The sequence below is a fragment of the Falco peregrinus genome, chromosome 5, assembly GCF_023634155.1.
Source record: "Falco peregrinus isolate bFalPer1 chromosome 5, bFalPer1.pri, whole genome shotgun sequence".
Taxonomy (NCBI): domain Eukaryota; kingdom Metazoa; phylum Chordata; class Aves; order Falconiformes; family Falconidae; genus Falco; species Falco peregrinus.
Genome location: NC_073725.1, coordinates 91,140,805 through 91,168,128, shown reverse-complemented (window position 1 = coordinate 91,168,128; position 27,324 = coordinate 91,140,805). Strand labels below are relative to the sequence as shown.

The window sequence follows — 27,324 nt, the reverse complement described above, 5'->3', positions numbered from 1 at the left end:
GTAAGGCATTTTCTGCTTCTTGATTAAAAACAAGAGAAGGGAAAAGAAGAAATGGCAGCTAATAACTTCTAGGTTGACCAAATTTAATTCCATGACGGAAAGAAAATGTTCAGATCAGTTTAAGTTTCTAGCATTACACCTTGTGGAAAATGCCAACGTGGCCACTGTTAGCTGTAAGTGCGGCACTCAGGTCACTGTACAAACGTATAGAGATATAGAGCAAATTCAAAAACAAACACACACCCCACCCCCAGAAAAAAACCAAACACACAACCAACCCGAAAACCGACAACAAAACCAAACAAAACCCCATGCAGTATGGTGGTCTCCATGGTCTATGAGATCAGTACTCATTTTGCATTGCCCTTTTACCACTGTTTAAGAACAAGTAGGCTATAATTGGTATCAGTCTATACATTATGCAGGAAAAGGAACATAATGTTCATAAAATAGTACACATTTTGCCAGTTCTCACCTACATGTACCAACTGATTGAAATTATTTTCTTGTGTTCAGGCAGTGGGCTGCCAAGATGGAACGATATCCTTTTATCAGTTGATCTTCAGCACTGTTCATGGCCTTTATAAAGATCGCTATGCTTATAGAGACAGCATGACTGATGTTATTGTCCAACACCTCATCACCGAACAAAAAGGTAATTTCACACTTGCAGTCAAGCTTCACTCTCACTCTGTTTTGGTTTTTTTAATTAATATCCATCAGAACACTTGGGATATATGCTGCACATACCAGACAGATTGTTGTCACTTTGACAGTAAAACTGAGGAATACTGTTTGCAGGGACAAGAGTACAAACTTGGATTCTGGAAGTTCGGTGCTGACAAGCTTAATGAAAGATGTGGGGATTTGAAAGAACATTGGGAGGGACAGAGGCTTTTAAGATAAGGTTTTAATCTCTGCAAATGAGATAAAAATACCATACATCATATTTAACTTTTTTTCTTACTTGCACCCTCAAGGATTTGTGCTGATTTTGTTTCTTCATATCCGCTGGCTTTTTATGGCAAGGAATCAAAATATTGCTCCTGGATGTGCTGTTGACAAGTAATAGAAGGTGATAAATTGTGATGGAGATAGTAGATTACATAGATGCAGAACAACAAACGTACCCAAGCAGAAATCTGCTTTTAATTTTAGGGGTGCTTTAGAAAGATTCAGTTTTAATAAGTTTTCTGATTTCTGTATCCATTGTTTTCATGTCAGCTTATACTGTTACTGTTTTTGTGGTTTTTTCCTTTTCTAGTTAGAATAAAAGGCAGAGAACTTGTAAAGAAAATTGCCATCTACAAAAACAGATTAGCAATCCAGATGCCAGAGAAAATCTTGATATATGAGTTATACTCAGATGATTCTTCAGATATGTATTATCGTGTGAAGGAAAAGATAGTAAAAAAATTTGAATGCAACTTGCTGGTTGTATGTTCAGATCACATTATTTTATGCCAGGTATGTGCCTTAAAATCTAGAGTAGTATGGGGTGCATTGAGTTTTTAAGATAGCTGTCCAAGTAGCTGGTAGGAAAAGATTGTACCATGTAATTTATTACAGTTTTTCGCCAAGGTGCCAATGTGTAGTGCTATTGTCATGTGCAGCGCTGGCAATACTTCTAAGCAATAGCTGTGGCATGCCATGGGTGTTTCGGTTCCAGTGAAACAGTCTCTGTAGTGAATTGGATAAATGAGCACATAATCCAGGGGAACTTCCGGGTGGGGGTGAACTACAAGAAAAAGGTGGGGGTTAATTTGGTCTTGTTTGTTTGCTCATAGCATTGGAAACCCTTAAATAGTCAGTTTAACAGGGTGAATTCTTTGACTTTGTTTACAATTTTTATATGTAGAAGAGGGGAAACATGCTAGTATAGTAATAAATACTGCACATCAGAGACACAAAGTTTTATCTTTACTTCCACACAGTATTTTGTATTTGTATTGTTATTGTGTCTTTAGGAGAAAAGGTTGCAGTGCCTCTCATTTAGTGGCACTAAAGAACGAGAATGGCTGATGGAATCTCTTATCCGTTATATTAAAGTAATTGGAGGACCACCAGGAAGAGAAGGCCTCTTAGTTGGTCTAAAAAATGGTCAGGTAACATGTAATGTCTGCTGTGTGTCTTTTCACTGCAAGTAAAATCTGTTCTGTGCTCTTAGGGGGAGACCTTAGGAGCAACATGCTCTTTTACAACCTTGGTTTTTATATGATAGAGTCTCATCTTGTGATTAAAACTCAATTACCTCTTTCTTTCACATTCTCTGGCCGTAAAATTTATACGAACATGTTTAATTTTCTCTGAAGTCCTTAAGTTGTTAGGAACGAAGTACAAAAATGGAGTTCTTGGTGAACTGAGAGAGGGTTTGTCTTTTAGTGTGTGTGTGTGTGTGTACGTTTCTCCTGATGACCACTTGTGAAGGTGTGGATGTTCTAGGGGTGAAATTGCTGTCTGTTTCACAAGCCGGTTAACAGCTGAAAATTTCAAACTGATCCCAGAGGTATTGATACAGAGAACAGGAATAGAGATGAAGTTGAGATCCTTTGTCTTCTGCATCTGTGCTATATATTCCTGTAGTATTATATTAATGTAAATTTTTAACTAGTGGAGCATTAAAAAATCTAGGATGTATACCATATGATTGATTTGTATAGGCTTGCAACCTAGAGTATGTTGTGGAAGCAAGTCTTTTCAAGATACCTCAAACTGAAATAATTTCCTTGATTTTAATACACAGTTTATCTCTGAAAAAAAAGTTGCAATTGCATGCTTTAAACAGCGTTAAAGCTTGTACCTGCTATGCTGTTTCTAGTTTTAGTAGTAAAAATGGGTGGACTCACTTTGGTTTCAAATATGTCTAGATTCTGAAGATATTTGTCGATAATGTCTTCGCAATTGTCCTGTTGAAGCAATCCACAGCTGTGCGCTGCCTGGACATGAGTGCATCCCGAAACAAGCTGGCAGTTGTTGATGAAAACGACACCTGCCTAGTATATGATATTCATACCAAAGAGTTGTTGTTTCAGGTAAAATTCAAGGTTTAGGGTTTTTTTATTTCTTTGTTTTAAAAGGGTCAGGGGGGCAGGAAGTGATTTGGAGCACAGAACATACCGAAAGTGTTGCTATGCAGAAATTAATGTAACTGATTTAAGCCATTAATCACATTTTGTAGGATTTAACTGTGATCTATTTTTCTATCGAAACCACCCTTTTAGAGATGGTAGACAAGGAGTTAAAAGACAGGAGATATATGTGAGCAACAGCTGAATAAAGAGCACTTAAACATGTGACCTTTTGAATTTAATTTAGAGTTCTGTCCTGGTTCCCTCTGTTGCATTAGAGTTAATGAGCATTTTGGCTTAATCATTAGTATGAACAGAATTAAAGCCTAAATTTATTTTTTTATTGTGTGTTCCAAGACTATAAAATGAATAATGATAATTCTCTTTTCACTGGCAGTTTACCAGTCATTCTAAAGGTTCACTCACATTGATGAAATGTTTTCAAAGAAAACTGGATAGATAGTATGAAGTGCTACAAAGACAGGGTCTGTTTCTTTTTGTAACAGGCAGAAAAACAATTGATTAAATGTGCTAGTTAACAGTGTATTGTTGTGGAATTTTTGTATTATGTTCTACAGTTTGACAGTATGGACCGTTCATAAATACAAAACAAAGGCAAGACAATTACAGCTTTTTATTAAAATGTAAAATATGTCCCTCTAAATCTGTTTAGGAATATACTAGGCTTTAGAACATTACAAACATAAATAGTAAGTCTGTTTGTACACACCCAGACTATAAGAAGTCAAATGTTCTAGCTGAGGGATGTGTATTTCTTAGGAAAGATGTGATTGCATCTGTTGTAATCATCAGTTATTTTGCTTGTTAGGAACCCAATGCTAATAGCGTGGCTTGGAATACACAGTGTGAGGATATGCTTTGCTTTTCTGGAGGAGGGTACCTCAATATCAAAGCTAGTAACTTCCCTGTCCATCAGCAAAAACTTCAAGGCTTTGTCGTGGGCTACAATGGCTCCAAGATCTTCTGTCTTCATGTTTTTTCTATGTCAGCTGTTGAAGTTCCGCAGGTAATCCTTTAATCTCATTAAGTGTTGCTTTACATTTCATAAACATCAGTGTTTAAGAAGTGAAAAAGCTTTTCTGAGATTTACTTGTATTCCATTACCAAAATGACTGCAGTTCACACTTTCTTAGTTGTTTTTTGTTATGTTGCATGATGGGGATTTTCTTGTTTATTTGGCATTAATTAAGCTAACTTCCTTTTTGCTGTTGTTGATTGTTTTTTCTAATTCTCCCTTTCTACTTGCAAATGCCCATAATCGAAAAGCAAAGATGAAGATAAGGTGCAGGTGTTACCTCTTCCTGTATTCTTACTGTAGTTTCTCTATGTACCTTTTCTCAAGTTGTAATTCCATTTTTCTTATGAGTACCATCAAATCTTGTCTTATTGTTGCTTCATCTAGATGTGTTTAGGCAATATTTAAGCTGTATATTTTAGTCTAAATGTGTAATATATGTGTAATCTTTATATATATTCTAAACTTAAAGAGATTGCCTTCCACAGATTGCTGGTTTCTGCATTATGGGAAACAATGGAAAAGTCTAACACAGTCCAATAAACAAAAAAAACCAAAAATCTGACTTAGGCATCCAGGTGTGGACAGGATTTGAAACTTGAGAGTCAGTGAAGAAGGCAACAGTGCTATATGCTTTTATTAACTAACTGCTACCTGTGTTACAGACCCCTTTCTGTTCCTCTGAGGTATTATCCAGATCCTTAATTAGGCTTTGGGTTGTCCCGTGTTGTTGACAGCCATGAGATCAACCAGGTTTAGCACACTCTTCACCTGGCTTTGATATGCCACAAAATTATTGTGACATATCACAGAGGCAGCTTTTTCAAACCTACACTTTTGGAGGGAGGGAGTACCAAAAAGTATACAGCTAAATTGATAAAAATAACATAGAAATCAATCTGCATGCTGTCTTTGGTTGCAAACCCAGAGGTAAAGGTAATCTAGCTGCAGTGCTCCCTGTTTGTTCAAAGGGGTTGAGCTGTAGCTGCAGAGTGTCAGCCTGCACTTGACTATTTCTCTCATAGGACAGGTCAGCATCTTTTGGCCTTAATAGTCATAGTGCTGGTAAAACGGCTTTGTCATCAGGGTTGGCATGAAAGGGTTACTTCCTCATGATACCTCTTCCCGTTGTCTGAATATTTCCAGGGATAGTTCACACGGGGCTGTTGTGCCACTTTTTATGCTTTTAGCCTTTGAGAACAAACTACCCCCTCCTTTCCTCTGCTTCCATAGTATTGGGAAAAAAAAATGTCGTCATACATAATATTTAGCTTGTACGATGCTCAGAAGAATTCATGTTTTTAACTACTTCCCAATATGCAAGGAACTGAAGTTTTCAAGATGGATGAGTTTTGAATATAATTAACTCAGCTTGTCTAAAGATACATAGTAATCACCCCAGAATGTCGTTCTATTATAGAAATAACCCATAGATTTGTTTGTGGAGCTTGTAATGGTTATGATTAGAATGGGTTTTTTTTCCCCCAATGTATGTAGATAATTTCATTAATATATCTCAGTATTGTGCTTTCTAATACGTGTTTTTCAATGGAAATCCTCAGTCTGCACCCATGTATCAATACCTGGAACGAAAAATGTTTAAAGAAGCCTATCAAATTGCGTGTTTAGGAGTAACTGATACTGACTGGAGAGAGCTGGCCATGGAAGCCTTAGAAGGGCTGGAGTTTGAAACTGCTAAAAAGGTAAAGCAGTTATTTACTTATTTAGCAGGAAGCTTGTTTTATAATTTTTTCTATATGTGCAGTCTGTGTGTGTGTAGTGTATGTTTTACGGCTGGAATACAAAGTAGTATTCCTGGGTCTGTAGTGTTTGTATGTTATCCCACATGCCAAAGATGTTCATTTGTTACATACGCAGGACCTTGAGATGAGGTTTTAAAATTAAATTTAATTTATCACTCTATATAAATGTCATGTTCTAAATCAGAGCGTTAAATGCAAAGAAAATGGTGTCTTTCATCTGCTGGAAAATGTGTTAATGAATTTGAGGGACATAGAAATGGGACGTTGGTGAGTGGCGGTGCTACCCACCGGGTGGCAGCAAAGAATGCCCTGCTGCCTGCTCGGCTCCCGGCTGGAACGGTACTCTTACCGCCCCCCAGGTACTCAGTATAATCTCAGCTCAAATGTGGAAGTTTCATATTCTTTGTTATCTACTCATTATTATTCTTTGAAGGCAATGGTCATGGGATTCCATCGTTTTGGTCATTTTCTGTCGGGAACGCCTTGGTTTTGGGAGTGGTCTATAAATGGGCATATACTGGAGAACAGTTTTCTGTGGCAGAAAATACTTCCTTATTTTTCTTTCACCACCTTTTCTTAAATAAGAGAGGGTGAACCGAGTTCAATGTTATGAATTTGTATGAAAGACAAAACATTCTAAAAATATACAGGGAATGACCTGTAACGATAGGCATCTTTTAATAACAGATTTTTTTAAAAGGAAATTAAATGCTTTATTTTTCTTTTCTTTTTTTTCCTTAAGTGGAGGCATCAGAATAATTCCAGTTCCATGGATGGCTTTATGCAAATAGATATTCTTAAAAAGAAGTTTTCAGCGCCTCCTTGGAATCTTAAAGTAGTGCCCTCTTAGAATTAAAGCGGATTAATTCGAACAAAAGCAGCTTCTTGACATTAAAGGCGCTCATAGTTCCTAGTCCAATCTGGTGTAAGCAGAATATTCTATGCCCTCTTAAACATTCGTTTGGTTAGAAATCTCAAACATGCTGTCTAAGGAGTTAAATTTCTATTTTTTGATGCATGTCGAGAATAAGTGCTAAGCTGCTGTAACTTGCATGTGACACTGTCACTTGAGACTTTGGGTTGCACATTATCTTCATTTGCAAAAGACATTATACTGTCTTGCAGTACTTTTATCTTATCGTTGTCTTCCTTTCCTCTCTCTGAGCTACTTCCATGCTGGATTTTCAGAATGGTATAAAAACGATAAGCATATGCAGTATCCTTTGGCAATACAATCAATTATACGTTCTACCTTGTAATAGTTTCCTTATATTTTCTTGTCTGTATCATGCCTCACATCAAAATGGAAAAGCTGCAAAATAATCAGAATAAATGTATGTAATATTTTAAATAGAAGTTTGTATTTCTTGGGGGACTGACATACCTACACCTAATAGTCCCTGCCTTTGCTGGTTTATTTTCAGTGATAAGCTGTTTGGATTGTACCCCTGTCAGTCTTACTGCAGTGCCTCAGGTGCCTCAGTTGTAGTTAGAGCCCATCAGGTTAGGGACTACACAAATTCCAGCATATTTCTGTCTGTCCTGTTTGCACGAAGACAGCTTGATTAATGCATAACAGTATTTTGATGGTTTTTTTCCTGGCTTTTCAAGTTAATTCCTTTTATTTTTTTTTTCCCTTTTCAATAGGCATTTACCAGGGTACGAGACCTTCGATACTTAGAATTGATCAGCAGCATAGAGGTAAGAAAGTAAAAGATAGGATATTTTCTTACACTTAAGTACCATGCCAAAATCTGTACTTTCTATTTTGGAGGAACTTTTGTTTGGATAGTGCTTCTGACTGTTGGGAGATGTGTTTTAGAGTGAAAAATCCTGATTAGCAGAGGTGACTCAAACTCTAGTCATATGACTGAAAAAATGGGGGAAAAAAAATGGAGTATGGGACAGTGAGAACTTCTGAAACTGTTTTCAGGAAAACTGGAAGAATATTCAATAGTCAGTTAATAATTGGTAGAATACTGCTGTGCTAACAGAACTTAATACAGAATGCTTCATAAACATGAGTTAATTAAGCCTTTCCCTACCCCCTGGAGGTAGGTAATTACTATTATCTCCTCTTTGCAGAGCCAGAAACAGGCCCAGAGAAATAAAATGACAAACTCAAGGTCTCATGACAAGTCTGTGGCAACTGGAAATAGAATTTAGTTTTCCTTACTTCCATACTGTGCTCTAATCACTAGTTCTTACTCTTTTTACACTTCTTGATAGAGTTTCACCAGACAATAACTGTCTGTCACAAGCATGTTAAAAGACAGGGTATCACCTTTGTCCTTCTACAAAGACTTCATGATAATGCTTAGTTTAAAGATCTGTGTTGAGATGACATAAAGGGAATTTCTGTCCCTCATGCTAATTAAATTTACACCTTTTCTGAAAGAATACATTCCTTGTCTTCCATTTCTGCTGAGCTGTCCTGGTTCTGTCAGAATGCCTGTTGGCTGCAGTTAATGGTTGGTGGTGTCTGACATGGGACAAAGTTCTGCATTAGGAGCCCCCCCTGCCCCATTTTTTTTTTTTTTTTTTTTTTTTTTAGCATTCTCTCACCACTTCTAACCTTTCTTTTCCACGTACGCCTGTCCAGATCTGCGTCTGTTGAGGGTATCCCAGAATTGTCACATTCTGCTTAATAAGGAAAAAATCCCTCTGTAAATAGGCATAAACTTACTTTCAGACTTCTTGAAAATGCTTCTTCTGAAGTGAGAGTTCTACATCATTGCTTACTCTTGGTTGTGGTGTATTTAATTTCTTTTAAGGCTTGTAAGGGTGTAACTAAGCACACATGTTCCATTAATGTCATGGTTTTCTCAGTAATGACACATTAGGGTTTTTTTTTCTTATTGGTGGTAGCAAGAAATGTAACTGCCAGATCTCTCTATCTGGCAAGATTCTGTGAAGTCTTTAAAAAATGGTGTAACAATTCCTCTGACTATGCTTTTAACCAAGATTTTAAAGCAAACTGTCAGCACTAGTCCAGTATCAGCCTAGCCAGTGTGATGAGAAGGCATGATGGCTGAGTCTCCTTCGGCAGCAGACAATCGAATTTATATGCTCATGGAATGTTCTTCCTCCTTTTGTGCAGTTTTCTTTAAATGCAGTTCACATCTGTATATTTCCAAATGAGGTGGGCTAATGGTGGTAATAATTTTATCCAAAGTGCAGAGTAGTAATGTGTTTCCAAGTTATAGGATGAAACATGCACATGTGTGTGTGTTTTACTGTGTGTGTACATATATATATATATATAGTATTGGTCCCTTGAAGTCGGTGTACCGCTGGGTCTGATTCACATAAGGCGTTGCTTTGTGGCACTGCACACAGTCTGCCTCTGTGGTCCCTTCCCAACAAGAGTGAGCAGTTCCAGTTAGCAGGAGAGTATGTACAGGCGCTCTGGAAGCGACTGCTGCTTACCTGAAATCATGAGCTTTTACGTGTGGGGACAGTGGCAGTGACACTGTTTTTTTTATTCAGAGGCCGGTTAACATGCTTTTTGAACGTGCTTATTGCTAGCAATTATTTTCATGTTTATCATCCCACCCGCATATATTGTTAATTTAGCCAACTTATATGCTAGTGAGTTTTTACAGGAAAAAATGAGGCACCCGTCAGATGCCTTTTTTAAAATAGCATAGTGTAATGACAGCATGTGTTCATTTTCCTGTCTGAAATCAGACGAAGTGATTTTTCATCACTTTGGTTTGTACAGTGACATTTAATTTTGCTCTTCCTAATTTTAATTAAGAAGGGATTTAATCCTTTAATTATAAATTCACCAGAAATGTAGGAGAGGCATAATTATGATATCCTGTTACAGGTTTTTATTAACAGTTAAAATCTAAGCCTGAGAATCCAATTCTTCAATGACTATTTCTCACCTAGGTCCTGATAATCTAGAGTATTTTCTACATCTCTCTCTGTATGTTGGGTGGTTGGTTGTTTTTTTTTTTCCCAGGAGCGGAAGAAGCATGGAGAGAACAACAATGAACTGTTCCTAGCAGATGTTTATGCCTACCAGGGAAAATTCCACGAGGCAGCAAAGTTATACAAAAAAAGTGGACATGAAAACCTAGCTCTCGATATGTACTCTGATTTACGGATGTTTGACTATGCAAAGGTAATAGTTCACAACTAAGTATTTAAAGGTAGAAATATTAATGTACCTGTGACTGTTTTCAAAATAGGATCCTGCAAAAAGATTGGATGAAATGTGGGCTTTGAATTCTAGATTTTATTTTCTCAGTTGAAGTTAGTTTGGCTTATGTGGGGAAAAATGGCTATCTTTCGTGCCTCAGTGTAGTGGTAGCCTTTTTCTTCAGAGTCTACTATTGAAGTAGCGGATTGTGTTTTGTGTAGTCTCAAATTTGTCCGTGGAATTCCTGGCTTTTTGGTGGATTTTTTGTTGGAAAGTCAAAGGTGACTTTCATTCTGATTATATAGTAGTATCCATAGTAGTTTTCCTTTTAAAAAAAAAATAAATTAGTTTTTATGGCTTTGTTCCCCATTACCTCGCTCAAGAGTCCCTTTTTTGTATTCCAAAGATGATAAAATAGTGCACATGCAAAGTGGAGGAGAGTGTACATGCATTTAATTCACTTCCATATTATAATAAAAATATTTTTCTTTCAGAGTTTGAACTTAAATAAGGTATGTTAGTTCTATATTAATGTATTTTATAAAGTGTATAATAATCTAGTATATGTTTGTTAGCAAATCTTCTTTAAAAAAAATCTGTTTCCATGTAGAAATGAATTTAATATGGTCTTAAAGACTGATGGGTTTATATGGCGATAAGAAAGCATTACTTGGCTTTTAAGTCTTCCATGGTGTTTTCTTATCAAAATCCCTGAGAATGCATGCACTGTTTAGTCTCATTCATCACTCATCAGAGCCTTATTCTGCCCAATACAGGACAAAGACTTTACCATGACGTGCATATACTCTTTTAGCATAGATTCCACAAACTGTGCTACAGAGAGATCTTTTTCTTCCAAGAGCTTAATATAAATACTTTGGGGCTTTGCTGATGTAAGTCTGACTTCCACTATTTTTGGCTGATGAGTCTTTGTTAGCCTCAGTGGTTTTGGCTCCTCTTGAACATAAATGTAATTCATAGATGAAAATTTTCCCATAAGTCTTCGTAAGAAGCTTTTAACTCTTGGCCGTAGTCATGTCTATATTTAACTAGTGGAGAGCAAAAGGTCTTGTGTCCTATCCTTGAGAGTAACTCCATGCAGAGGAAATTAAAGGTACTTCCTAGCACATGAAGGAAGCTTCTTGTGCCGGGAGTACACAATACATGGAAGAATATGTAAACCCCCCTTGTCTGCTAGTTATTTTTCTGAGGAAAGATCTATAGGGAGTGTGGTGGGTTTCTGTGTTGGGGGGTGGGGGTGGTGTTTTAATGCTGCCAGAATTAAGCTTAGGAACCCTTACAGAATCTGATTTCTTGAGCTTGACTTTGATTAGCTCTGGCTAGAGAGTCCAGACTGGAGGCAGAGGTCAGGAAGCCCTTTGGTATCTGGTCATAGGCTTGTTATTGCAGTACCAGATCACAAGTTACTAAGAACTCACAAAACACTCTTTATACAGTAAGAAGCTGAGCTTTTGATTTTGGACTTATTTTGGTGACTTAAGCTGGAAAACAAGTTGTGTGAAAGATGTTGTTCAACTTTATCCTTTTGCTTTGTTTTTTCACATTCAAAGATTATCATGGCATCTTTATAGTTATTCATTTGAATCAGGGCTGTGTTGCGGTAGGTAATGCTAGAGCAAAATCTTATGTGGGGCTCATTTAAGAGGTGACGTTCTCTTGGTCTTCTCTGTGTTGGGGTATAGTTCTTTGCCTGTCAACTGGCTGCATCAGGGAAACTGCTGAATTGTGGTAGTGGAACAGATCTGTGTGGCTGCTTTTGTAGGGTTTTTTTGCCTGTTTGTTGTTTTGGGGTTTTTTAAATCTCAGTCAGAATTTACCAGAAACACAGAGGATAAGGTAATTTTCCACTCTCTTCTCACCCTTCCATTTCTCCTCTGTTACAATTTTTCATTTGGTAGAAGCTGTTTTAATGGACAGTAGCCTGTTCTGTTAACAGGAAAAATTGCCCTTAATTGATCTTCGAGTGTTGAAGTACTTCCTCTTTTATTTTTTTTTCTTTTCTCACCACCAACACCACCCCCCCTGGCACGTGTTGTCAACAGATGCGAACCATATGGTGCCAGGGCTTTGGTATTGTCAGGAGAAGCTGAACAAACTATTAGAAATACTTCCAAAATGGTCATCGTTACAGCATCCAGGCTTGGTGTTTGCATTCTTTGCCAAAGTCCAACCAGTAGTTCAGAGTCACTCTTGCTTTTGAGCAGCTGTCATTCTGTCCTTATAAAAGAACTTCTTTGATATATTGTAATATAATGTCTTTGAAGAAATCAAAATTTCAGCCTGTAACTCATTTGTGGCTGGGCATCCTGATGCTAACATATGACTAAGTGGGCATACTATTGTTAACTAAGCATGGGCTGGGGCTGGGCCATCTTTGAGAGGGAAACTACCTTTTTGGCTTGCAAAAGAAAATCTGAAACTTGGAATTGATCTATTACAGTTTTTGACATTAGTACCATTTTTTTTTTTTTTGGAAAGGCATGTTCCTGAAAAGCATGCAGAAATAGTAATTTGTGTCCACTTAAACAGGCTCAACAGAGCAAGCTTTCCAAGAAACCAAATGGGGACTTTTATTACCTCTGAGGCATCTGTATTGCCTTTCTCCTGGCCCTCCCAAAATCTCCCACTTTCTCTTTTTTAATTGAAAACCATCTAAATGGGAGACTTACCATTTTTTCCTACCAAACATTGGGCCTTGATGATAAATTGCTGGTCTGAATCTGTACATGTTGCTTTGTATGCAGTGTTTCTTTTCTTAGGAGGCATAATGATATTAATTAAAAAAACTTGTGTGTATTTTAGAATGTTGACTCTAACAATGTTTGTAACCAGAAGGTAATGCAGACTTTTGTATTGCACTGTTTCAGGATTTTTTGGGATCTGGAGACCCCAAAGACACAAAGATGCTAAAAAAAAAACAAGCAGATTGGGCCAAGAATATCAATGAACCAAAAGCAGCAGTGGAGATGTACCTCTCTGCAGGCGAGCACATGAAGGCCATAGAGATCAGTGGGGACCATGGCTGGGTTGATATGTAGGTTTTAGTTCCATCTCAGATAATGTATGAAAAAAATCTCAAATGAGTTGTTACGAATTCTGCATAATTTTAAAATAAGACAAAACTTGTTTGATATGCGCCGGTGTTTATATCAAATTGGGTATTTGGAACACATCTACAATTAAAAATGTTGTAAAAGTTACATGTTTAGAGGGTCGGGACATCAATATATTACAAAAACAAATGCATTACAATGGTAAAAAGTATGAATGCATTTGTCTGTAGTATGAGACTGTCTTCTAAAATATGTATGCCTTGAGCTTTTCAGAGTAATCATCACAGGAGTGCTTATATATGGGAACCTATTTCTGTTGGTTTAAACTGTTAAGGGTAATATCTACTGGGTAGAGAAGATAACTGGAGCACAGAATCCCTAGAAATTATGTGGCTACTCCTGTCACTGGTGAAATTCTCCCTGATTTGCAACAGGTGACACTGGGTCATTTGCTGAGTTGCCATACGATCTCAGCCTTCCTTTGCCTCAGTTTCGCCTTTTTTTGAGGCTAAGTGGGTCATGTTTATTCGGGAGTCATTTTGTTTAGGTCAAGGTTGAGGAAGTGTGTCCCATGTCACTTAGTCATTTAGGATCTATGCCTTCCCTCTGTCCTCATGACCATGTAGAGTCTGAGATACAGAGTTGCATGGACGAGTGAAGACTGAAGGAATTTGCTTTGAGTTTGTAAAAGGGCTGGGGGGTGGGGGCAGGGAAGTTGCAATATTTACTGAAAACTGTTTAAACAGTGTTGCATGGTACAACTATAATATTAAATAAGTGGTTAAACATGAAATTATTAAATAATTAAAAGGCGAAACAAGACAGAACCTGAAACATCTGACTCTTTTACTGGGTCTAGGTTAATTGAAATTGCTCGAAAACTGGATAAAGCTGAGCGTGAACCTTTGTCAAAATGTGCCTTCTATTTTAAGAAACTTGATAACCCTGGCTATGCGGCAGAAACCTACATGAAGGTTGGTGACCTGAAAGCATTGGTCCATCTCCATGTAGACACTCATCGCTGGGAGGAAGTAAGCATGCGCGTGATTTCCGTGTTTAAAACCGCTACTTCTTACTGTCTCTGGTTGCAAGAAAGGGAGATAAACGTCTGACTCCCCCCACCATTATAGTGAAGGGAGAGGCAAGGAGGGAGGCTTCTGTAGAATGTGATTCAGAGTATTTAAGTTACTTTTGTATGGCAGCATTTATTTGGTGCTGGTTTTATTTTTCTTTGGTTTTCTTTTTTGTTTGTTTCCTAGCTGAATATTTCTTGGTCTCACTTCTGAGCACCTTTTTTGCCTGTTGAATTATAGTTGCCCACTTCCAATGGTGATTCGGGGGATACTTCTAGTCCATTAGAAAGAATAAATAGTAATTATGGGAAATTCTGTTTTGAACTGTATTATTTTTAATTTGGACACACCTGAGTGAGAATACCACACACAATTTAGATCTGATGAATGTGTGCTGTGGTAGCGTAGACCCCACTCTGTAACTGGATTTATGTTCCTGATTAGGTAAAATTCTGACTTTGCCGAGTTTTTCCATAAAAACATGAGTCTACCAGTACCACCTACTTCACAGTTGGGGTCACCGTTAATTTTGTTCTTGTTTCTTCACAGTAAGTTTTTGATAGGTGTGGTTTCTTAAGGAAGTGCTTTCAAAGTACTGCTGGACTAGACAAGGCCCCCTTCCCCCAGTTATGTGGGCACTTCGGAAAATTGTAGACTTACTGCTTTGCTGATGAGTGAGTTTAGAAAGTGAATCTAAACTACATTTATAGTGTTACTTCAATTGCTTTAAAAGATATATTCAGTAAAAATAAAAATATTTGCCTCCTGCTGTGAAATCTACTAAATTTCCTAGATAATCACTTTCAAGTTTCCCTGTTTTAATAACCAGACGGTTACTGTGCTTAACTTTTTTCTTTTGTTGTTGATGGCTTTTTATTTTAACATACATTTGTTTCATACTGGAGAAAATACAGATTACACTCCCTATTCTGTGTATAAATTTTTATTGTGAATTTACTTAGAACTAAAGGATTGATCCCATGGAGTATTCTAAACCCTTTAACTGTTTAAACCATGCAGTGTTCTAAAAATGAATTTTTTATTTACCTCAGGCATTTGCTTTGAGTGAAAAGCATCCTGAATTCAAAGATGATGTCTATGTCCCTTATGCTCAGTGGCTAGCAGAGAATGATAGATTTGAAGAAGCCCAAAAAGGTAGGAATGTTACTGACAGAACGTTGGTCACTTGGAAGAGTATGGACTAAATTTCAATACAGAACATGCAGTCTCTGCCCAGCAGAGTTTCTTATCGGTGGGATTCAAAACAAAATAGAATCCATGTTTCCATACTGGTCTTAAAGTAGCTGGAAGTTTCCTTATTTGTTAAGAAAATTTGATGGATCTGTCAAAAATGATGGCATCTAAGTAAATTCCCAGACTTTCCATCTCATGTATCTGAGTGTGGCAACAGTATCTGGCATATAATCTGAACTGTCTTTTTAAATATTTTTAGCATAATAGAATTCAAAGTATGGCAGTCAAGTTTTAAACCTGAGTGAAAAGCATAGGTTTTTTCTTACTGTTAGGTAATGGGTTTGTACAAGTAAAATTTTCCTGTTTCTTTAAGAATTTTTCATGAATTTTGTTAGGCTTATAAAATTACCTTTAAAGAGAACTGTCAACCTTCCATCATGTGGACAGGCTTCAGAATTTAATTCATAAACTGTTCCAGGGACAAGGAGATGTTGAAGAAAGCTCCATGTGGAGCCAGCACGTTTTTAGTATGGTTACTTTTCTCAGGTGCAGCTCCATGTGACTGTTGCATCTGCTGTTTCCAGAGCCAGCTCAGATCTAAGCGTGTAACTGCATTTGCTTATAAAGGCCAAGCTAGTGAACATGCCAGACAAACTAGTTTGTGCATCTCTGTGCCAAAGCTTTGAGCACCTGGCTTGAGGGCAGTTTGGTAGTTTGCACATAGAACTCTGTGAATATAGATATGTTATTCCCAGTTTGTTCCACAAAGCTCTGTGTTGCTGTGGCTCAGCAAATATAAATGCCCCAGAACCGGGTGAGCTAGAGGTCATTGTGTAGTTATGTGGGTGTTTGGTTATAGCTGAGCTAGTGAAATCCGGAGGCAATTGTGCTGTGGGGTTCGGTTTTGGGGGGGTCAGTTTCCCCCCCCCCTCCCTGTTACCCTATGTGAAGACTGTGTTTACCAAATGCATGTTTACCAAGTGAGAATTCAGTGTCTTTATACTGGTTCCTCAGCATCAAATAAAGAAATGCTATTAAGAAATGATAGAAGGATATAGCAAATGCTGTACTCTTTCAAGATATTCAGCATTACAAACCAGAGCACTAACTTCAAATGTTAATTTATTGTAGTTCTGAATGAAGTTGTGATTTGCAGTGTTTAGAGATTGCCATTGTTTGTATCAAGATCTAATCATCATAGTATTTTTGCTCTTTATTTAAAGAAAAGCAGCCAGCATTGTACAAAATCTGTGAGCTCAAGAGCTGCTGAGACGGTGCAAAAGCCACAGAATACCTACAGATGCTTCTCATGTTCCATTAGTGTCGCTGCTTTCAAGGAGAAAAATACCAGTGTATAATCCTTTTTATCCTGCTCTGGATAGACTGTTTGATACTGGCTGAATAGACTGCTCTTAATTTAAAAACATTAATTTCAGTTAATTGATATAATCTCACTGTAAAATCCTCTTTGTTTTGGCTTTCTTTGTAGCATTTCACAAGGCTGGCAGGCAGAGTGAAGCTGTGAAAGTGCTGGAGCAGCTAACACACAATGCTGTGGTTGAAAACAGATTTAATGATGCAGCCTATTATTATTGGATGCTTTCCATGCAGTGTTTAGATATAGCCCAAGGTAAGTAACTGAAAGGAATTTTGTATTTGTTACATTCTCGTGCATGTAGACAAACGGTTACTGAATTGAGATAGCATTGCTGCAACTACTTCACTGTTGTGTGGCTTTGTTTTGGGGGTCTTTTTAATGCTGTGCATAACTCTGGCTTGTGCTGTTTTTGTAGTCCCCCTCGTTTTGCTGTGTGCTTATTTAAAACAAGTAAGCAAAATGTGGCAACATCGGCGTGCTTAGGCCTCCTTCTGAAATCTGACTAGAGTCAAAAGCATTGTCTCCTGGGACCATGTATCCTCATGTACCTTCCCACAACACACATTAACTAGAGAAGTGATTGGAAGGTTAACGTACTAGTGAATAAAAGATGTTCTTGGAGTGTAAGATACATCTAGTATTTGAACAAACATAGGTTGGAGAGGTACTTTACAAAATATTTCCTGCCAACAGAGATAAAACTGATTGTTGGCTATCATCTTGTCTTCTGAATGTATTTCACTGGGAGAGAGGTGGAGCCAATAGTTAATAGGTGTAATTTAGTAGTGACGAATACAGAAGATTGATAATAGTACCTTTTGCCTGGTGCTGTAAGTATCTGGTTTTTTTAGTTCAGCTGGTGCATAATAGTGCTGTTCTGATACCCCTCAGATATTTTATAGAGATGCAGATTTTTTCAAATGGCTTAGTAGTGTATTTGGTATCTCTGAAACAAATGTTTCAAAACTAGTTTTATTTGTAAACTCTGAAGTTCCAGATGAGGTTTCCAGTGATGCGTGCATACTGTTTTCTACCCTTAACTAAGCTATAGCCTCTAGTTGTATTAGAACCACTGCCTCAACTGTTTTGTCTTTTACCATGCTGGTTTTTAGACCAGAAAATCGCTCAGAAAAATGGCAAGTCTGTATAATGTGTGGTTTGCACAGGTAGATGGGACACACATGAACTGGTACATATCTCTCGTAGAAGTGCTGGCTCTAAAATCATAATATGCTGTTTTCTTCCAGCTGAGTCTCGTAGACTCAACTTGGAGACTTAGACTAATGCCTTTGCCTCCTGCAGAGAATGAACAACAGAAGACTGAAATGTTACAGAAGTTTCATCACTTCCAGCATTTGGCAGAAGTTTACCATGTCTATCACTCTATTCAAAGATACACTGTAAGATACTCACTTCAGAAGTTGTGTATTTATGCTTCCTGAGCATTTTTCTTTAGGGAGTTCATAAATAACTAGAAATAATGACTTTTCATGCTATTAAATATTGAGTGTAGATTAGTGATACTGTATAGTAACTTTATGTCTTTATTATACAGCCTTCTGCTCTACTGTACTTGCGTTGTCTTAGTTCCTAAAAATTGCAGTGCAGTTTCAGCAGATCTGTGCTTGTCTCCGTGTGAGTAGACTGTGACGACTGACTTTCCACCCTCAGCCCTTTTTTGCTAGTTGCATCAGTTTGGTTCCACAGCCACCTTGAGCCTCTGGTCCTACACAGGCTATGGTTGGCTTTGCCTTTAATCATGGGAAAACAAGATTGAACAGAAGAAGGCACCCTAGCTTAGGGTTTCCCACAATGTGGTATGAGTATCAGTCAGTAATGATGTCTGTATACTACTCCAAAATGATAAGCAGTCATGAGCAACAAGCTCCTGCTACTTCCAGCAATTATAGTAATGTTGCCACCGCTCTTGGTGGAGATGGCTTTTGTAAAACATTTGAGAACCCTTGGTCTGTGCCCTTGCCCAAAAGAAGACTGTGCTGTTGGAGGTCTTTGCTGGACAGACTGCTTCAGACCTTACAGCGGTGGAGACTCCACACTACTGCTGGCCAGTCTGCCGTCATTTTTAAACAGCCTGTTAAAGATTCTGCTTTAGCTACATGCACATCTTTTCCTCTCTTTTATGCCTGCAACATGCAGAAAGCTTTGGTGATAAAGACATGCAAAATCTACTTGCTATATTCTGTCAGCACCTCTTCTCTTTGAAATGGTATGAAAGAAACACAGTACTTGAGATGCCTAGTGCAGTGATGCTTAGTGAAATGAGTTGTTGGTTTTCCAGTTTAGAAATACGTCTGTATTTTTAATACTGCAGGAGGAGCCTTTCAGTTTCCACTTGCCTGAAACCCTCTTCAATATTTCCAGGTTTCTGCTTCACAGCTTAACAAAGGAGACTCCTTTAGGGATCTCAAAAGTGTATCCTTTCAATACAGTACAAAATCTAGAAGTTATCTTGCAAGGTACATGAAAAAATAATTGGTGTTGATCCACAATGCAGAGATCTCCTGTAGGATATCTTCAGTTTCAGCTGTTGGTTATAGTTAATGGAAACTGACTTTTGTTCCTAAGGAAACAATCAACATCTTCAAACCATTGTGTGTTTAACTGTGCTATCTTTTTATTTTAATAGTTTTGAAGAGCTGTATAGTCTTAACATTTAATTCTCAAAACCACCCACCCAGTCTGGTGTATCACCTTTGTCAGAGAAGCAAGTTCTAGGATACCAGTCGCTGCAACAGGATGTTGGCTCACAATCTTGACAGTGTTGTTGCAAGAAGACTGAACTGAGACAGGAGCGGGGGGGGTGGGGAAAAACCAGGAGCTTTTGCTTCACATGAGGCTGGTTGGTATAGCTGTGTAGTGTCTGTCAGGCTAACATTTGCACAGCTTTGTTAGTGCATATTGCATCTTTGGAGAGTACTTCATAAGCTGTCTGTGTGAACCCTGTGGAAATGCACCTGTCTGTAAAAGATAACAAAAGAGTCACTGGATGCCACAGGGAGGCCAAATTTTCTTGGTTTTCACTTCATTTATGGCTTTGGATGGGATGTTGGCTTTCCTTTTCCTAACTTCCTCACTCATAAATAATCTTTCATAAAGTCTTTTATAAAGTGCCTTGTGATCAGTAGCTTTCTAAACAGCAGTTACTGTTACACACTGATGAGAGGGAAAGACAACCCTTGGCCAATGACACAGAGCACATGCTTTATTTCCAATCAGATCATGTGTATTTAGTTGGTGTCAGTGGGTTGCTGGTGTTGTAAGATTTATTTTACAATGGATATACCCATTCACCCTAAAATTACTGAAACTCTGTGAGTGGAATCAGAATATTTAACCAAAGCAATGTTTATGTAGGGTAAATTCCTAACCTTGCTAACAATTGCCTACAGGCATTTGGATAGTCCTTTCACACTTGTTTTTCAATGGAGTTATGTAAACAGATTTCTCTTGTTAACGCCCATTAAAAATACTGGTGTTGGATATGCTTCATTGCACAACTTCTCTGATTGGATAGAGTATTGCAGGTTTTCCTAAATGCCATATGTATTTTTATTCCTTAATTAAATTATAGCAATACATTATTTGCCCTGGCAAAACAGAGTAAAGCTCTTGGTGCCTATAAACTGGCTCGTCATGCCTATGACAAGTTGCAAGGACTGCAGATCCCAGCTAGGTTCCAGAAATCAATTGAGCTGGGCAGCCTGACAATCCGATCCAAGCCATTCCATGACAATGAAGTAAGTTGTAATGTGTTTCATGTTAATCATTAGTATGTGGTTATGTGGCCTAATGCAAGAATCTGAGTTGCTGCATGCACAAAAAAATCTGAAATATATTACGCATAGCTCTGTGATAATTATATTCCTGCTGGAAGCACAGTCCTTCTGTTGTTATTCTTCAAGTTAGACTTGCTTTTGCTCCTGAGAACAAATTAAAATCAGTCCTTTCTTTATGGGCAGCTTCCATCCTCCCTCTCCTGTCTTGCATCTGCCTTCCTCTCTGCCTATTAATTCTTTCAAGCCTTATTCTCTCCGATCCACATGCAATTACTCCACAGTCTTTGTCTCTTTCTAGGTGGAGGTCACTTTCATTTGTCCCACTCTTAGCACTCCTTCCCTCCTCCCTTTATCCCTTGAATGACCTTCCTTCCTTAAAGTCTTATTTTAACACCTTTTCTTCTTTAACTGGTCTGACTTTCTGTAGTGTTCTATAAAGCCATGTCTCATGGAGTACTCACTAAAAATAAATTGTATTGTGCAAGTGAACATGCACCTGGCCACCTGATATAATAGAAGTACAATCTTAAGAACTGCCTAAAATAACTGCTCTTGAAGAGGGATGAATTAATTTGAGAACTTGTATTTGACCAAGCCTTAGAGCAAAAAAACTGCTTCAGTAACCTTCTTTTCAACTTCTTTTGTCACTGCAAGGGGAAGGTGAAAATTTAATTGTTAGAATGGTGAAGATGGCTATTTTGAATGTGGAAAACTTGCTGTTTTATTAAAAAAGGAAAGTATTTTCAGTCGTTAAAGCATCTGATTTTACAGCAGTATTTCTTCCAGTTTAGCGCTGATGTAGTATCAGTGGTGTAAACTGAAGGTGCCCATATTTACTTGAAAGCAAAGAGTTCAGGATGTGCTGACCTGTTGATGATTACTGTGCTCTGTATGTGTCTTTGCAGGAGCTTGTGCCCTTGTGTTACAGATGCTCTACCAACAACCCTTTGCTAAATAACTTGGGGAACGTCTGCATTAACTGCAGACAACCTTTCGTCTTCTCCGCTTCCTCCTATGGTGCGTTGGAATATCACATTTCACTGTACTTTTTAAGTTGGTAAACAGAGTAGGCTAGTACTTGACACTGCAGAGAGAACAAATTATTTGGTCAAACAAATCTTTCCTCTCAACTTTAAATTTGACTAAGTGGCTGCCTCTTGTCCCAGGGATTCTTGGATTTCATCGCAGGATAGCAGCAGTAAAACATTGGTTTATTGTGAGACACGGAACATATGAAGTGTTTCATTAACACAGGTGTAATCCTTTCAGAAGCTGAAGGGGGTTTTGGTTTGTTTTAATTTTTCTTATTTAACTTGCTTCATGAGAACATGTGGGCAGAACACCACTGTCACAGAAGCCAGAGAGTTTTCATTTCTTAAGGGGTACAGTATCTTCTAGAAGACATTTTATGAGTACTTGCAGGTCAAATGCACCTTGCTTTTCACACTCCTTCAGAAGTACTGCATCTGGTTGAGTTCTGTCTGGAAGATGGCATCACAGATGAAGAAGCTGTAGCTCTCATTGATCTTGAAGCTCCAGCATTGAATAAAGGAGAGAATAAATGGCAAGAGATGATGACTGACCGTATCCTTTTGACTAAAATTTGTTTGCAGTCCTTTTCTTAGGGAAAAAAGCAACAATTTTCAATTCCCCCCCCCCTTAGGGTTAAAATTTTCTGTTTGTCATATGACTGATGTAAGTGCAATTGCATCATGTTTCCTTTTCAAGTTAGTGTAACAACCAAAGTGATGTTTTAACTAAACCTAATATTTTCATTAAGCTTTTTATCAGGACAGTTTGTTTCTAATCATGCGAAATATTTCTTTTTAACAATGGAATGCCATGTTTCACCTATTCTGTTTTAACTCCTTTCCGTAAAGAATGGGGAAAATCTGAAGTGTGTTATTCACTTCTAGTAACAGTTTGCTTTAGAGGCTGCCTTCTTTTAGCCAAGGGAAACCAGCATTGATTTTCTTTGTAACCATTCCTGTTGGAATCTGTTTGTAATTCCTTGGCATCCAGAGCTCCCAGTTGGTATGGGGGCTGTATAATATTAGGTACAGTGTAATGTACAAGAAAACACAATCTCTGACTAAAGCTGCTCAACAATGCAATTTAAATAGGCTGCTTCATTTGCTTTTTTCATCTGTCAGAAGAGGGCAGAGAGAGAAAGAAGGCAGAGCTGATGTCATACTTGGTTGTGGTCAGTTTTGCCATTCTACAGCAGCTGCGATGATGAATTTCCTCAGTCACTGTGAATCACATCAAGCCCTTCTCTCGTACTTTCTATAATAATCTAGGCACTGTAGCTGCTTGAGAACACTCTGGAGCAACAAGGATACCAGTCCTGCTGGTATGCTTTCATATTTATTCTGAGTGCTAGCTACTGTGAGGACAGCTAATTTTACAGGAACTGTTTTTCTTCCTTAAGAAATGCATCTAGATGCGCAGAGTTTGAGGCTTGATGACAATACAGATATTACTGAAGATGATGATCCCTTTACAGCAAAACTGAGCTTTGAGGTAAGAGCCTTACCTGTATCTTCCAGTATTTGTTTCTTTCTACCAACAAAATTTAATAGAAAACTTTAATTTGCAATCCATTTCATTCTTCTGGTGTGAATGTTACAAAGACAAGAGAGATACAAAGCAGGAGACTGAAGAAGGCACAGCAGCTGAGAGGGAAAGTATCAGTTAACTCTTCTCTTAAAGAAAGCCACAAACAAACAGACACCCCCACCCCCCAAAATCCTCAAACCAGCAAAAATCTTAAAGTAAACATTCCTGGAATTTGGTTTTATCATCATGCAGTGATACCACAGGGCTGTCCCCCAGGGTATTTCTGTGTCTAGGCAGTATACCTATAAAACAGTCATTACTGTGAGCTTTTAATAAAGACTGTAGGCTTGGGTGTTATTCACAAATAATTGTGTTTAAATGAATAATGGAAGCTCACTGAAACAGAGTTAGAGATGTGGCTGGATGCTGGTATCGCTGAAGGTACTGATAAAACTGACAGTGAGTTTGGTGACACTAGACTCAGGCCCATTCTATATTAGCTTTTTCTACTGAATTTGCCTTTGCTTCTTGCAACATCTTATTAATCCTCAAAGGGCTTTGCAGTTGGTAATAGTAATTCTTTCTAAACTGCTCTCCTGCAGCAAGGAGGCTCAGAGTTTGTTCCAGTGATTGTGAATCGTGCTGTTCTCCAGTCAATGAGCCGGAGAGATGTCTTGATTAAACGCTGGCCAAAGCCACTGCGATGGCAGTACTACCGTTCGCTGCTACCAGATGCCTCCATTACCATGTGTCCATCATGTTTTCAGGTAGTGTTTTCACTGGAGACGTTTAAAAAAAAACCAACACCACACAGCCAAAAAAAACCCTACTGAGAACCCTATGGCTGAAACAATTTAATAATTAAAACCTCATACTTCAAAATGTATTCAACAAATTCCTGAACAGTGCAGAGACAGAGAAGGTGATGAAAATCAAAAACTAAGCTGTGTGATGCACAGAGGAACAGTTGCCTTCTGAAAAGTTTGAGGTAGCTGAATTTGAGAAGTTGCACTGACAGCAAGTCAGAGCCTCTCAAGTAAACCTTGGCTGAACAACAAATGATGATTTGTATTTATTTCTTTTTGCTCAGTGTCTCTGACTTTCAGCCTGGTCTAGCAAGGAAAATCAGTTAGTAACTAAGTTAGCTTGTGGTTCGGTCCCCCTCAAGAATGGCTTTTTGAAATGCTGGAATTCAATCACGTTTGCTTACACAGAAACTGTCTAATTTTTGTCCTTTCTTCTGCAAAAGTAATTAATTAGTTTGCGCTGCTTTGGCAACACTGGCAGAGGTCTGTGAAATGCTTGCTGCTCTATACCAGGTTGTAGTGCTCTCAAGTAATTGAAAGTAAAGGACCAATTCTCTTGTAATGGTAGCTTCAGAATGTCTTTGCCTTAGAGAAGCTGTTGAGCTCAGTTTGCATTTTCTTTGAGCAAGTCACAAGTTAACTTGTCCCTAAATCTGTTCCTAATTAACAGATGTTTCACACAGAAGACTATGAGCTTCTTATACTCCAGCATAACTGTTGTCCATTCTGTCGACGGAGAGTAGATGAGTCAAACCAATGAAGAAAAACAATCTTTTACCTCAACTGACAGACCCCTCTTCATCTATTGTCTTGGCAAAACACTACTTAGATTCACAGAGTTTTCCTAACAACTTAGTTAAGTCATCTTGTTCCATTTTGTACATGAGTGCAAGTGACTTGAAGAAATGTAACTATTCGTTTTAAATGAAAATGTCTGTTGTTTCTGCATGTCCTCCCCGTTTCCCAGGCAAGCAGCTGAAGCGACACGGATTTTTACAGGAATGTTTCCAGGTCAAGTTCAGCCTTGAAGTAGTTACTGTTTTTACTCCAACTTGTGTTAGGACTTGATCTGCTCCTGTTATTGACAGATCTTCAAATAAATGGGACTATTTTCCACTAATCTTTGTCTCAGGATTTGCTATAATGCTATTTCTGAGCTTGATTTTTTTTTTTGTCTTTCTATTCCATTTAGGCAAGAACAGCACTAGAGTTTAGAGCTCTTAAAATGTGATCTTGAGTTACACTGACCTTGGCATTGAGAACCATCTCACAGCCACAGCAAGGGGAGGCAGGGCAAAGCTTTTAATCTCTAGAATTCACCCTTGTTAAAATGCAGAGTGCCAGGTTGCATGTGGAAGTGTACATTTCATGTAAACCAAGCTACCCTGACAGAAGTACCTCAACTGCCTGCTGCCACGTATGTAATCCTGGTAATGTTGGCATGTTCACCACTGACAAAAGAAACACCACTGAGTTGATGGGCTAAACTTGAGTATATTTGCATAGTTAAAAATATGCCAGGGTGCCAGGCAGGAATACCAAAGCAGCTGATGGCTTGTAGTCAGGCAGTGGTTTCCCACAGCACCTCCTCTGTACCCAGGCTGGGAGAGTTCTGCACTGTTGTCCAGAGACAGCTGTAGCTGATGTAAATTGCTGTGATGCTAATATCATGGGATAGTTCCCATGACTCCTGGTATCCTGTTGATTCTCGTGGCATTTGTGATCTCAGTGTACCTTTGTGGTGTAGGTATGTACAGCTGCCTGAGCTCGTGCAGGCCCCTTGGCTGTCGTGATGACCAGAGGTGATGTACTGAAGGAGCATTTCTGAGCAGTATTGCCCTAGAGCCATGGGCAGACAATGTGAGAGGAGATGACCTGCCGCCTTCTACTGCAGCCTCTTGCTGAGGGGATTGTCATGATGCAGCTGCTTGACCAGACATAGTGGGTCGGTCCCAGGCAGCAACTAAGCCTCCATGCACTCACTCCCTGCCTACCTCCCCACAGGACTGGGAGAAAATCAGAAGAGCAAAAGCAAAGAAGCTTATGGGTTGAAATAAAGACAGTTTAAGTGTAGCAAAGCCGTGCATGCAAGCAAAGCAATAAGGAATTTATTCACTGCTTCCCAGTGGCAGGCACATGTCCAGCTTGCTTCCTGGGGAGCAGTGCCTTGCCATGAATAATGTTACTTGGGAAGGCAAATGCCACAAACACAACATCCTCCCTTCTTCCTCCTTTCCCTGTGCTTTTATTTCTGAGCATGACATTCTCTGGTGTGGAATAGTCCTTTAGCCAGCTGTCCCAGTGCTGTCCCCTCCCCACTTCTTGCCTAGCTCTGGCCTGTTGCTGGGGTTGGGGCAGGAAGAACCTCAGTGCTGTGCAAGCACTGCTCAGCTGTAGCTATGACACTGGTGTGTAACCAATACTGCTTTAGACACAGCTCCAAAACACAGCACCAGGTGCCTTCTATGAGGAAAGTTAACTCTGTCCCAGCCAGACCCCCATGCCAACATACTCCCAGGTGGTTGAATCTCCTGAGGGTGGTCACTGAGTGGTTCTCTGGCAATGGGAGCATTTGTGTAGGTAACCAGCTAGGCTGGATTGGAGCTGGGAAGCGATAGGTCTGTTGACTTTAATTGTGCCCATGTTCCCTTGAGTTCTATTGTTGTTATGACAGCCCATCTGTCACAGCCTCCCTTTGTTTTGAGTGGGAAATGATATTCTACTTCCCTGTCTTAAGCTATTGGCTGAGGCTGTTGGGTGCTGGTAAAGCAGCTAGCGTGTTAAACAGCGCTTTGCACATGAAGCCAGTGATGTCTCTGTGTCTGCTCGAGTTCCTCTTGAAAGTGATGCCCTGCAATGGCACTACAGAGTTTCTGGGTCCCTCAATGGTTCCTGACCAAGTTTGCTTAATTTACCACTTCAAAAACATTCTGTTTTAATTACCACTTGTCTGCTTTTGACTCATCTGTCACTGTTTGCAATGAAGACTTTGCTATTGACATGGATAAACAATGCTGTTTGAGATGTGAGCCAGAGAATGGAATTCAGCTCGTTCTCCCGGAACTGAGCTGGCTTCTTAGAGCTGGGGGAAATGAAAAATTATAGAAATAAATAGATCGGGTTTGCTGTGACACAGAATCAAAAAGCCACCTTCTTTTAAACAACTCTGTGAATACAGTGTAGATTTGAAAAGTGTAATGGGGATTTTCCAGGCAAAACCATACTTGACACATCTCATACATTGGGAAGACGTTCTGGTTCCAGACCGCCCTGTGCCTCTGAAACTCTCAGGTAACCTTATCATAAGGAGTCCTGGAGTCCCACCACAGCACCTTTGTCTGAAACTGTTGTGAGTGACTGACCAATGGTTTTCTTTGATTTGCACTGTTCTACCCCATTACTGCTTGCCTGTCTCACTGCTGTGCT

At 38.8% G+C, this 27,324-nt stretch overlaps 1 protein-coding gene across 4 annotated transcripts in view; it reads left to right on the top strand.

Moving 5' to 3' along the window:
• IFT122 (intraflagellar transport 122) overlaps window positions 1-25,018 on the top strand; it is a 33,493-nt gene extending 8,475 nt beyond the window's left edge. For 2 of the 4 annotated variants that reach the window (XM_055805505.1, XM_013301397.3), the window contains exons 10-29: window positions 517-655; window positions 1,265-1,467; window positions 1,968-2,105; window positions 2,868-3,032; window positions 3,898-4,095; window positions 5,667-5,807; window positions 7,515-7,568; window positions 9,838-9,999; window positions 12,906-13,072; window positions 13,951-14,122; window positions 15,217-15,319; window positions 16,848-16,988; window positions 18,039-18,136; window positions 19,069-19,169; window positions 20,329-20,494; window positions 21,439-21,550; window positions 21,989-22,117; window positions 22,977-23,056; window positions 23,695-23,859; window positions 24,569-25,018. In XM_055805505.1, the coding sequence (XP_055661480.1) occupies window positions 517-655; window positions 1,265-1,467; window positions 1,968-2,105; window positions 2,868-3,032; window positions 3,898-4,095; window positions 5,667-5,807; window positions 7,515-7,568; window positions 9,838-9,999; window positions 12,906-13,072; window positions 13,951-14,122; window positions 15,217-15,319; window positions 16,848-16,988; window positions 18,039-18,136; window positions 19,069-19,169; window positions 20,329-20,494; window positions 21,439-21,550; window positions 21,989-22,117; window positions 22,977-23,056; window positions 23,695-23,859; window positions 24,569-24,658 (2,724 nt within the window). In that variant the 3' untranslated portion in view covers window positions 24,659-25,018. Of the gene's footprint in view, window positions 1-516; window positions 656-1,264; window positions 1,468-1,967; window positions 2,106-2,867; window positions 3,033-3,897; window positions 4,096-5,666; window positions 5,808-7,514; window positions 7,569-9,837; window positions 10,000-12,905; window positions 13,073-13,950; window positions 14,123-15,216; window positions 15,320-16,847; window positions 16,989-17,983; window positions 18,137-19,068; window positions 19,170-20,328; window positions 20,495-21,438; window positions 21,551-21,988; window positions 22,118-22,976; window positions 23,057-23,694; window positions 23,860-24,568 lie in introns of those variants that run through there. The other 2 variants (XM_055805506.1, XM_055805507.1) reach the window with 2 other exon arrangements.
• Window positions 25,019-27,324: the final 2,306 nt, after the last annotated feature.